Here is a 12,633-nt window from a genome sequence, read left to right as displayed (position 1 = left end):
ATATCATACATATCAGTGCCTCAAATGCTTAGGACTTCAAGTAATAACATCTTCAGGTAGTAGTTCAAGGAAACCATTGCAAAACAAAAAGCCTGATCGAACGAACAACTGAAATCCTTCAGTATCAGGAAACTTGCTTAAATATTATTCTCAATATTATATCTATAACCCTTACTCACGTGAGTAGTTGCAATGAAATGAAATTTGACTAATTTGAGTAATTACTGTGTTGAAGAATCAGACTCAGATTTTAAAACCAAAACTGCAATTAAGTTTTGAGGATGCCAAGAATGGGTTGAAAGAAAAACAGGGGTGCTGAAAATGGTTACTTTTGGATTTGGAAATCTAAGTGCCTTACAGAAATCTGTTTAAGTGCAATAGACTGTTAATGATATTACAAAAGCCAAAAATAAAACTGGGATAGTAGGTAAAGATAAGATCTGAGTGACTGACTTCCCCACCCATCCACATTATGTGAAATTGGCAACTTCTGTGTCTCAGCTGCATATTACTACAGTTCAGATGCCAAGATCAGGCCAAAACTTGTTCTGTGGTTTAGGTCTGAATCTAGATGCCCTCAGTAAGATCACTTTAAAAGGCGACCTACAAAGTTATGCAGAATATCCTCTCACAAAACATATACACACCTTTATGGTGGCTAATGAAAACTTAAAAGGTTTAATTTTCTCAGCATACTTTTTACATTAGAAATCCAGGTCTTGTTTACCCTGTTTTTCATGGCAGACTGTATAGACTAGCGGAGGATTGGTTTATTACACTGCAGACACCAAGCAAGTGAAACTTGATGGAAAAGGGAAATGATTTTTAGTCCAGCTATTTAAAAATTTTATCACCACCCGTGTAACTCAACTGCAGCATAAATAGTTGGAAGAAGAGATCTATGTGCGAGATTCAGCATGTGTACTCCTTTAGTTAGCAGCCTGACAAAACTCACAATACACACCTGAGACCTCCAGCAAGTCTTCCAATAAAGACAAGGGAAGACAAGACTTGAAATTCCTGATATTTCTAAGGTAAAGTACAAGCAGGGGAAAATTCCTTATTTGGAAGAGGGCAATCATTTCAAGTGTGTTTTATACAACAAGCAAGCAAAAACAGGACACAAACCTAAATATTTTTGTATGGATTCTTGTTTCATTGTGCAGGTGACCTTTCAATTAAAAACCAAGCAAGTTAGTAGCTTTTGGCATTGCAAGCAGAGAAAAGGAAGATGCCTGCAAAACAGAACTCCTTTCCTAAAATATACATTCAGAAATGCAAAAGTACATGGAAACATGTCACCTTTCAAACTAAGATATGTTAAAACAGGACAAACCTATGAACTGTAGCACTTGAGAACCAAACTGCTGGAATGACAAATTACATTTTTCTGAAAGGAGATACTGCATCTTTAACCTAGTTGAGTGAAATCTCCTGCAAACACATGAGCCCACAGGATTGGAACAACACTAACGCAGAAAATAAATAGGAAAAAGTAACGCTATTTATTAATTAAAGAAATTCCATCTATGAATTATTCTGTTTAAATTAAAATGTAAGACAGACAAGTCTGGATAAAAACATGTTCTCTCAACATTTGGACTTATTTTAAAAAACAAGTTCCTAAGTGTCAATTTAAAAAGTATTTTGTATTTTGATATAGACATAAATTAACACTGTATAGAGATGAATAGTATGATTATTATCCTATGATAGTGGTCAGTGACCTTTTGTAAACACTAGCCAGATGCTGCTATAACCACTGGCTAGTAAAACTGCTGTCATAGGCCTTTTGAGCAAGAAGATCGAAACATCAGGCAATGTCATCATATTATTTTCTCGGTCAATCAGATGCTCAGTTGTGTTACAAAGCTTTTTCCTGTATTTGGATATATATTTCATTTTCAACCTACCATCTGAAAGCAAAAAAACCCCCAGAACAAGTCTTCAAACCTCCTCCACTAAATCCACAAGGCTATTAACTTCAGGATGGCCATAACTACACACACTCTTATTTGAGACGTGCCTACCCAAACAACAAAAAGCTATTTTGCTTCCTCTGCTACCTTCTTCCCTCAGACCCCCCTTCATTTCCCCCCCCCGCCCCCAAAAATCTATGTTCCTTCTTGTTCAGGAAATGAAGCTAGAGACAGCAAGAAGTGGCACAGTGGATCGGCATTCCCCTCTACGTGCGGTTCAGCGTCTGAAAGATTCGAGAGATCTGTAGCATGACAGGTCCCGTCTCTGGATCGTTCATCCACTGAGTGCTGTTTAAGGGGTTTTCAAGCATATCTTCAAAGGCTGCCGAGAAAAGGAGGTGGCAACACTCAGTTCATGATGTTTTATTTGGCAAATATTGGGTATTTTGGATGTTTTACAAAATAAAAAGTTAGTTTAAATTGCAGTAGGAATCATGACTTGCTTTGATCACCACAACTCCATCAGGACAGATCTTGGGAGGCCAGAGCCACCCACGCAGAGGCCTTCCCCCCACCACCAAGCTCCCTGGCGACACAACTCCATTGGAGCGGCACTGCCGGCGACTCCTCCTGGCTGTGACTATTGGGGGTGATGAGAAGGAGGTAGTACAAAAGCCAGCTGTGTTATGTTCTACCTAGGTACTCCTATGGTGCCCATCACCACAGTACCTCAATGCCTCCAGCAATGAGTTTACTCTCTCAACACCCCTGTGAGGTAAAGCATTATCCCCATTTTACAAGGGGTGAAACTAAGGCACAGATGCATGACCCTAGGTCGCCCATGGCAGAGCCAGGAAGTGAACTATAATCTCCCGATTCCCACTCAAGTGCCTTGGCCACAAGACAATCCTTCCTTCCTGGAAAAATTCTCTGGGGCTAGAGAGGGAATAATGTATATTATCCCACCAGCCAGCAAGCTCCTTCCTCCACCAGCCTAATCACTGCCCTCTCACCTTGGACTGGAGTCAAGGGCATGCATGATGCCATGGAGACAGTAGACCCCAATTTCCATGGTGTGTGCAGGTAGAAGGGTCCCCTCCATTTGCAGATTTTGGAAGGAAGGATGACCTAGGCCCAAATGGCTAAAAATAGTTCTCTTTACCTGTGTCAAATAACCCCTCTATCCCAAGATTATTCCACTTATTTACTTTTGACTGAACTTATTTTGCATTTCACTCAGCTTGGATGATTCACAGAAAAGTCAGTGCCACTGTGTGGTTCTCATGCACTAGTACATTGCTGCAAGATTTGGGTTGCAAACACAGCAGGAAACAAGAACATTTGAGCCAACAGTTTACAGATGCTTGGGACATTTGGAACTTACTCACGGGCCACACACACACACACACACACACACACACACACAAAGTCTGACCTTTTCAGAAGTCACCTAAAGGTCAGTGTAACAATTTACATAACAGAGTCTGGCAAACTCTGGCATAGAGGTTAATGATCCAATTTTCCAAAGGTGATAAGCACCTACAACTCCCAATAAAGTCAACGAGAGCTGTAGGTACTCAACACCTCTGAATGCCACACTATAAATACTTTGCTAAGGTTACAAAGTAGGTCTCTGGCAGAACTGAGAATAAAATATAGCTCTCATGCTTCAACCACTAAACCTCCTCTTTTGGGGAGAAGCGAGAGATTAAAAATATATTGAACTAAAGGACTTTTCATCATCTTTTTCATAACTAGGAATTTTCTAATTCAATGCAAATATTCATGTTAAAATGCATGACACTGGCAATAAGCCGAGGTATCATTAGCAACAGTACATGCTCTGATGCTCATCCAAGCGTTATACATGTGTACAATGACATTTCATTTTCTATTTTTATATCCTGCGCTGCAGCATGGAACCTTCCTCTGAAACGAAGATGCCACTTGTTTAGAAATCAGGGTGGGCAGGTTCTGCTCCTGCATTATTTAAAACCCACAAAACTTCACAGTAAATGTAAGTGTTCAAAAGATCTACTGCAAAGGAATTCATATGCAATGTATGTTTTAAAACATGCCTTTAACCACTGAGGCCAAAGATTAAGCACGTTTATATATTGCAGAAATGCCAAATTTCTCCCTACTAAATATCTCCCTGTGCACAGTTTCCTCAGAGTGACCCATCAACCACAGATTTACATTTCAGTCTTTTTTGGACTCATTAGTGATGCGGCTTTCCAAGCCACAGATGCTTTTTGACTGAGAAAACACAGATGCTCTACAGGGCAAACCTCCAAAAAGGGTGAAGCATGTGTCCATAGCTGTTATTTCAGCCTTGGCAGGACACACACAGAAGTCCTTAGCTGGCAGCTTTCAGTTCAGTTAAACTCAGCCAATCACTGCCCTCTGAGTAATAAGCAGACTTCAATCAATAGTGAGCTGTACTACAGCATGCATTCTCTTCCACACCTTTTTTTGCAGCTAAGGACCCCAGGATACCAAGCAGAGATCTACATTTTCCCTGCCAAACTCTGGCCAAGTTGAGTGCAACAAGTCTCCTAGATCCACACGGATACTCTAGCCAGCAGCCATGACATTCTAGATGGTTGCAGGTTGAAACCATTGCCCTGGAGATTCAGTGTCATATCTGTGACGGCCCCATGATTGTTCCAAGCCCCTGCTGCCCACATGGCATCATACGCAGCACTACAAAGCAAGCCGTCAGGCTGCCCCCTCCCCGTTTATTCCCTTAGCTTTACTCAGAGTATTTTCTGATAGTCAGCAACTGTGCAGGCAAGGCTTCTTTGTCAGAAGCCAGGACAGTACTTACCTAACAGCGTTTTAGGGTTCGTTAGCCCTAACTGTACCACTGGGTTTTCCAGGATGGCTTGGAAGAGAGGGCTAGTGGTGTCAATTCCCTTATCCAAATCCTCTGGAGATGGCTGTCTGTCTCCCAGCAGCCATTCACACTGTAAAAGTCAGCAGGCATGACAAGTTTATAATTAGTTCCATTAAAACGCAAGCTCATGAGACTTCAATCCCGCATGTAAGTAAGGCACAAGATAGAACATCCTAGACAAAGTTTATCATCCCTGCATGCAATTTGAAGACTAAACCATGTAATACATTAACTACTATTCACTTAAGTCCTGCTCTAGGTCAACTGCAAGGCTCCCATTACTCCAGCGGGAGCTGGACTAGAGCCTGATACAGCAATAAAAGTGATTTCTAGCTTTCAAACCCACATGAGGTGACATTCTATATATCACACTGGAAATCTACAGCTTGCTCCAGGACTGTCCTCCTCCTACCCAAGAACTGGCCAGGATTCCCGAATCCAAAGCTGGAGGGCAGGCTCACTGATCTAAGTGCCAGAAGCACATCTCAAAATCCCAACAAGGTCAGCTCAGCCCTTTTTCCTTCAGGAGAGGATAAAATGAGCATTCCTCTGTATGCATGCGTGTGTGGTCCTTCAGAAGAGAACCTCAAAAACCAATTTCATGTCCCTGGCCAAAGTTCTCCATCTCAACATTTCCACTCTGCAAGTAGTTCTCTCAACATTGTGCAGGATGCTGGTTGACTGCCACTCTCCAGCCCAGAAGTGACTGCTTTCCAGTGGTGTACGTAGCTAGTTTCAAAGATGCACAATATTTAATCATGTTTGTTTCAACTCCAATAACTGCTAGGGCTGGAATACAAAGAGCAAGACCATGTAACATGAGGCTAGTTTGAATTAAAAATATGACCAAGCGCCATCCAGTTCAGCGATCAAGAATTCTCAATTGAGCAAATGATCATCATAGCAATTAGGAATAAAACAACAGAGGATACTCACAGCTGCGTTTTGCTGGTTGTTGTTTACTCTTAGTGCATCTATCACCTCTTTTTCATCAAAGCCCATCTCCATCAAGGCAATGACAGCCTAAATCAGAAACACACAGCTTATTACACACAGCATTTAGCTTGGTCCATGGCAGCTACAACACACACAAGGAATGAATCGTATCCCTTCTTCTGGAGAAAAGCTTTTCCTTCTCCACATACAGCAAAGGAGCAGAAGGCGATGGTCCCGGTTTTAAGAATCCTGACAGGCTTTATTAAGTCAGATTCTCCTCACTAGAGGAGCCAATGGGATTTTCTGTGTAACTGAGAGGAGAATATAGCAGAATATATTCCCTTTCGACTATTTTTTTTTCTAAAAGGCTTTTATTGGGTGCAAACTGTTGGCTAGCAGAGATTCAAGAGATTTTAAAGGTCTACCATCAGGCTACAAGTAGCTTGTTTCCAATGCAATGGCACAACCAGGCCCTGATCTGTGACTGGAGTCCTTAGACAGTACTGTAATACAAGGAATAATAAAATAGCAGCAGCCAAATCCTGCTTCTATTAAAATAAGGAGCAGGACTTGGCTCTAAAAAAGCAGGATAGGATGGGTAGTAGGAACTCCCATGTCTAACACACATTCCTTCTGCGACCATGAGCAATTCACTCATCTCCATTGCCTCTGTCTTCCCTCCCGCTCATCAGTCAGAGTGCTCAGACTTACCTATCTCACTAGCACACTGTGAGGGAAAATGTTTGCAGAGCTATTTGAAGATTAAGAGTACTAAGTATTACTGCACTGTTCCAACGCACAGGTGAAAGAGAAATGATTGAATGATCCCTTGTTATAATATTGTTCCACGTCAATATCCTTGGGACTCAGAGAGGAAACAGATTACTCTCACCAGAAGCCTCTCTTTTTGCTGGTAATCTGGCAGTCTCCACCCTGCACCTACTACTTACACAGAACATCTGGGCAAACACAGCAGCACCAATGTAAAATTATATATAAGGAAATGCAGCCCCCAGCACGCAAGAGGTGAACTTCTCCATACCTAGCTCCTACACATCAAACAAGCACTGGAAGAACTAGTTCTTTTCCTTTTCTTACTCTTCTCTGGTCATACACCTTAGCTGCTTGTATCAGGATGTGTTCATATCAGAATGCCTTCTTTTTAAATGAGCGTCAGGTGTTCAATTACAGTACATGTGCCCTTTGCAGGCTGTGGCACTAATTTTAGATTGGGCAATGTGACATTTAGGAGAGGGTTGTGATGGGTCAGAAGCCAGGATAGAGAGTCTCTTAAGAAGTAGGTTAAAGTCTAAACCACATGTCAAATGGGACAGTTTGCTTTAAGTCTCACATCCACATTTGAAAGTAACTTGTTTTGTACTGAAGGACAGAAGTTACTTGCTTTGAATCAACTTACTTCCATTTCCCCTTTACCACTATGCATTTGTAGGGGTAGATTTTGCTCTCAGTTACACAGGGTCAAACCAGGTTGATTTCAGTGAAGGTTCCAGCTGCGTAACTAAGCAGCATTTGGTTGTAGCCCACGGTTTCCTTCAGGTTCAACACACTCCTTGGAATAAGGACAAGGAAGGCTGCTGTTTGCATCAGTCATTTCTAATATCCCATCGTACTCTTCAGATATTTTGGTTTCCATTTCTGTATCTAGAGATGGGATAGTTTTATTCCTGTTTCCTATTTGTATGCAACTCAAAAAGTAGAAATGTACTTACATCTATTGGGAACAGTTATCTTAGGAAACCCAGCCACCATCTAGTCTGCCCGAGGCAAAAGGAACCCAGGATTCTATCCTAAGGATAGAAACCTGGCTCCACACAGGGAAAAACTCCCATTAACTTCAGTGGTGCCAGGATTTCACTCCTGTGGTTAAGGGGCTTCCTTTATTAACTGTTCTTACAAGGCCAAATACTCCAGATGTTATGGTGCTACACAAATAATGATTCCTAAACATTGATCTGGAACTAGTCCACTTTCCATCACTACATTATTTCATTGCAATGTAGGCAAATTGAGATTTCATGTACAGGTGACCTTCCTCATGGCACAGAAAGAAAACAATTTACAAACAAACAAATTGGATCCAGGTTATTTAGTGATTAGGACATTAAACGGTAGGCACAGTTGAAATATAGATTGGCAAGACAAGTGTATTCAGCTTGGTCTTTTTAAGAAGGTTAACTGCCTGTAATACTCATGATTTAGATTAGACGACTAAGCAGCAGAATGAAAAAGGTAAGAAATGAGCAAGCAGAATCTGAAATGTGTTGTGAAATATTAGAGAGGAGGCAAGACCCAAGGGAACAACTGCAGATTTTTTAAAGGGAAGCAGAAAGTAGAGTTTGTAAGCCAAATTCTGTTCTTAACTACACTGGTGTGAATCTAGGAGTTCACTGAAGTTCCTCTGAAATTTCCACTGGTGCAACAGAGTGGAATTTAGTGTTTGGAAATGCAGCCATGCAAGTTATGAGAACACAGCCATGATCTGGTATGGAGCCAGATAACTGGAATGCTGGGGATGGGAGACAGGATTTTAAAACTTGTACTTTATACTCCCTATCCAAGGCTTGTGGTTTTCTGGCAATAACACACATGCTGTCATGTGCATTTGCAAGTTCTAGTAATTAGATTTAGTCCTGGTGCGCACTAAATATTTAGAACTGTGTATCTGAATATTTTAAAAGGTCTTTTTCAGACCTAAGTAATTTTACTCATGTCTTAATATTAGCTATTAAGTTGTTGATGAATCTTGTCAAAGTCTCAGGAAATCTTCAGTGGTAAAAGCAGATCTATCTTGAATTCTAAACAGCACCTCCTGGTTGTTCTGAACAGGGATACATTTTCTATGCAAGGTATTTATAACTGTTCAGATAAACAGCTTGAAAAGATGTTTCACTGTCACTTCTGCAAACTCTTCAAGATTCAGTTTAAATGCTCTTTTGTACCCTTCTACGGTAAGAGTCCTCAGGGCACCATAATTAATACCCTATGGTGCTTCTTCACCAATACACACAACTGCATTATTTCCACTGGCTTTAGTGGTGGAAGCAAGTCATGATTACAAAAGGCTACGTCAAGAGATTAGCCCCAACACTAGGGCAGACCTAACACTGGTAATTTAGATGCACCTGCATTAGAGACTGTAGCATGTAGGTACTGGGTGGTACTCTTTTAAATATTTTAAGAGTCCTCTAATGGTCCTCAACATCTTCTGTGTTTAAAAGCCTCCAGAACCCTCCCGGAGCAGCAGTGTATTTAGGTATCCAGACCTTACATGTTGCATATAGTTAGAAAACATCGTTATTTGGAGCCCACTGTGTCCCCATGGTTTCCTTCATATTACATTTGTTGCGTAAAGAGTAAAAGACAGACAAGACATACTCGTGGGTCCGGACGAAATTCTCTTTTCCTGCGGATCTTCTTGAATATTTCCGTCAGCTCATCCTTGGGCTCTTCCCCACCAGCTTCCAAACTAGGACCAGCAATTGCTCCAGCAGAGGAAGCACCCACTTCAGAGGCAGCTTCTAATGAGGTTTGACCTGGAAGCGGTGCGTCAACCGTGGGGTCATCTGCGTGTTCTATCAACCACTCCATTGCTTGCGTCACTGACATACTGAGACACAAAGTTAATGGAAACGATTATGGGGAGTCATCAAAGCTCAACAGGTATGTTCTACTCTGCAGCTCAGAGCGAGCCTCTGAGCCAAGCTAGACAGACTCCCACTAGCTTAACAGTAAAAAGAAAAGGAGTACTTGTGGCACCTTAGAGACTAACCAATTTATTTGAGCATGAGCTTTCGTGAGCTACAGCTCACTTCATCGGTGTTGACACTGTGGCTCCAGCAGAGACACTGGCTAGTCACCTGAGCTCAGATCAGGGGATCAGTTGGGCTTGAGAGCCCGAGCTGCAACGTCTACGCTCAAGCCGATGGAGTCTGGGAGGCTTACTCCCAGCTGCAGGGTAGACAGACGTCAGTGAGTAAATCATCATCTCACACAGGTTTGGCTTTTGTTCCTAGGACTTTCATCGTCACTAGCTAGTTTGTATCAGAGGTCACGAAATACAAATTTGCTTCCTTTAAGCTTTCTTTGTGCTTGGTTATAAAATAACTTTGGTGCAACATCTCAGACTTGATGTTCCTGAAATACCACAGACACCACAAACTGATTTCTCCTGAGCTAATAGTGAAAAGAGAGGAGAGGTGGAGATAGAGGAAAGCCAAGGTTCAAGATGAGCTGAACTAGCAATCTAGCATTTTTAAACAGGCTTTTGAGGGCATCGCCTGCTCTCCAGAACCTCAGCTTCATTTCAACATAGAAAGTCACTCTTCCCCTTACAAGTCAGAAGAAACTCTCACTTTGCAATTTTTGGGTGAATTAACAATGTGATGTCTGCCCAAGTTTCCACGGAACCTGAAACCATAGTCTAGAGAGGTGAACTGCCCCTGTTCATCTCTCTGGAGTGTTAATTCAGATACCCAGTGACTATCATTGAAAATGTCAACATTGGGAACTGTTTCACTGTCAATCAAAGCATGAAAATAAGGAGAGGAACAAGCACATCACATGTACACAATTTATCATGAGTGACAGCTCATTTTGGTACGAGGACTGGATGCTGCTTGGGTGAGCATCACCCCTTCTTTCCCCCACACTTATCCTTGGAGCCCAAAAGAGCATCTGAGCCCCACCAAGCAGCGCCTATGAGCATTTGAACTCCACTGAAAAGACGCCAAACTCAAGAAGATCACTGTGATCATATTTTGAACCTCTGCATAATCTGCTGTGTCATGTCATTTTGGTATCTGACATAGGTGAAGCTTGGGATAGTAACAGCATATCACTCCCCGAGTTGTGCCCTGGGGAAAGCAGAGAAAGGAAAAATCCAGAGATGGGATTGGCATAACCACACAAGTAATTTTATAACCAAAGAAGAAAAGAACAGCCCTTGATATCACTGTTTGGATGTGGGGACAGAAATGAATAATTTAAAATGGTTTTAGAAGTCAGTGTGAAACATTTCTTCTGCAGTTTAAGGATTGGGTCTGTTTTTTTCTTTTCTTTTTTTAAATTGAGAGCGTGAATTTAATACTCATGAATGATGCCAAATATACAGACCTCCATTTATTCTCAGAACAAGTCCAGCACAGTCAGCAGCAGAGTAAGGTTCTCTCACTCGACACCCTCTTTGCCCCCGGATGGACCTCTACCCTGAGCAGGGTTGTTCCCTGTGCTAGTGCTTTGTATCATCTTGGTTTAGGTGCTCCAAGAGGCGGTTTACAGCAAATGCATTATTATCCAAATAATTATGTGCACCAATTATCTCCGTAATTAGCAATTCTGTATGCTGGGTGATGCGTATACTCACTGGTTTAAACGAAGGGCTTTGACAGCTCGGCTCTCTGGAAACCCCATTTCTGTAAGCTGGCGCAGGGCTATTTCATCCACTCTGTCTTCCTCATCCTCATCCAACATGGCTACAGACAAAAAAACAAATTCAGGTTAGTATTTCAAGCCAAAATAAGTCCCTGCTCCATCTGGAAAGATATCTGCTAAGTTTGAATCCTTAGTCTTCCCTTTCCCACCCTAACAAATCAGAAGGGGAGAGAGAAAAACCTATAAAGTCTTTTAGTTCAACCCCATTAGCTCAGCTAACGCTGGACTGTTCCCAGGGCTTTGTCAAGAACAGTGTTCAACATCTCAAATGATGCGGCGTGGGTTTCCCCACTACCCTTAACATTCTATTCCACTCGGGACTGAGCTTTCAAGCATTTAGACATGAGCAGTCCTTACGCAAACAAGCAGTGCTGCAGACTTCTATGAAACACATTAAAGAATTATTTGAGAGAGAGAGAGAGAGAGAGAGAGAGAGAGAGAGAGAGAGAGAGAGAGAGAGAACGAACTGTGGTGGGATCAGGCCCTAATAAATCCCAGAGTCAGGAAGTTTTCCATTATATTCACCCTACTTTTTCCCTTTTCTCCATTTAATCCTAACTCTTAGCGTAGGTCTACACAAAAAAAGGGTTTTCTTAATTTGCGTTAAAATAGCCCTGAAGACATGGCAACTTAGGTTAGCAGTTTGAGTTCAACCCTACGGTCCCCTATAGCCTTTACCTCTAGCTGCTAACCCAAGTTAAAAGACAAGTTACCGAGTCTTCACTGCTATTTAACCCCAGTAAGCTAACGCAGGTTAGCCAACTGGAGTTAAGAACATACTTTTGTTTTTGTTTTTTTTGCAGTGTAGACATACCTTTTAGTGCCCTACACCCTAAACCATTCCTCACCATCCCTAGAGCTGCAGTTTGAGTGAAGTTTTCCAGTAGTTATACTAGGAATAATTTTACATTTACATGGTACCTCTCATCCCAAAGTGCTTTTAAAACAAAAACCAATACATCAGGGATGAAATCCTCCCCAATTCAATTCAATGAGAATTCTGCTATTGACTTCAATGGGATCTGGGTTTCAGCCCAGGAATGCTTCCCCTGACACTGAAGTGTACACACATGGAGTGGAAGTTAACAGCTTTTTTTATAGCCTATAGCAACCCTATGCAATCAATGACAAATACTGCACCCAACTGAAACCAAATGGCGTGTTAAGGAGGTCAAATGTTATTTAAGTGGAATCTGGCAAGACATCATGGCCTATGACCCCTGCTCTTGTGAAAAATGCCATAAGGTCTCTAGTGATCATGAGTTGTCAAGACCTTGGCTATGGTTATGTCTCATTGAAAATATGCCACATCCTGCTGCTCTGTGTCCCCTAAAGTATGGGTAGGGCCCTACCAAACTCTCAGTCCATTTTGGTCAATTTCACAGTCATAGGTTTTTAAAAAATCGTACATTTCACAGTTTCAGATAT

The 12,633-nt window shown here is 41.7% G+C and overlaps 1 protein-coding gene across 3 annotated transcripts in view; it reads right to left on the bottom strand.

Moving 5' to 3' along the window:
- The window catches only part of UBAC1 (UBA domain containing 1), a 54,818-nt gene that overhangs the window by 24,072 nt on the left and 18,113 nt on the right, over positions 1–12,633 (bottom strand). For 2 of the 3 annotated variants that reach the window (XM_073314932.1, XM_073314933.1), the window contains exons 6-9: positions 11,138–11,246; positions 9,151–9,382; positions 5,755–5,841; positions 4,750–4,888 (exon numbers count right to left, since the gene is read on the bottom strand). In XM_073314932.1, coding sequence (XP_073171033.1) covers positions 4,750–4,888; positions 5,755–5,841; positions 9,151–9,382; positions 11,138–11,246 — 567 coding nt within the window. Of the gene's footprint in view, positions 1–2,113; positions 2,302–4,749; positions 4,889–5,754; positions 5,842–9,150; positions 9,383–11,137; positions 11,247–12,633 lie in introns of those variants that run through there. The other variant, XM_073314931.1, reaches the window with a different exon arrangement.

This window comes from Lepidochelys kempii, chromosome 16 (assembly GCF_965140265.1).
Source record: "Lepidochelys kempii isolate rLepKem1 chromosome 16, rLepKem1.hap2, whole genome shotgun sequence".
In the NCBI taxonomy this organism is placed as follows: domain Eukaryota; kingdom Metazoa; phylum Chordata; order Testudines; family Cheloniidae; genus Lepidochelys; species Lepidochelys kempii.
The sequence above is the reverse complement of the archived record's forward strand: the minus strand, read 5'-3'. Positions and strand labels throughout refer to the sequence as shown.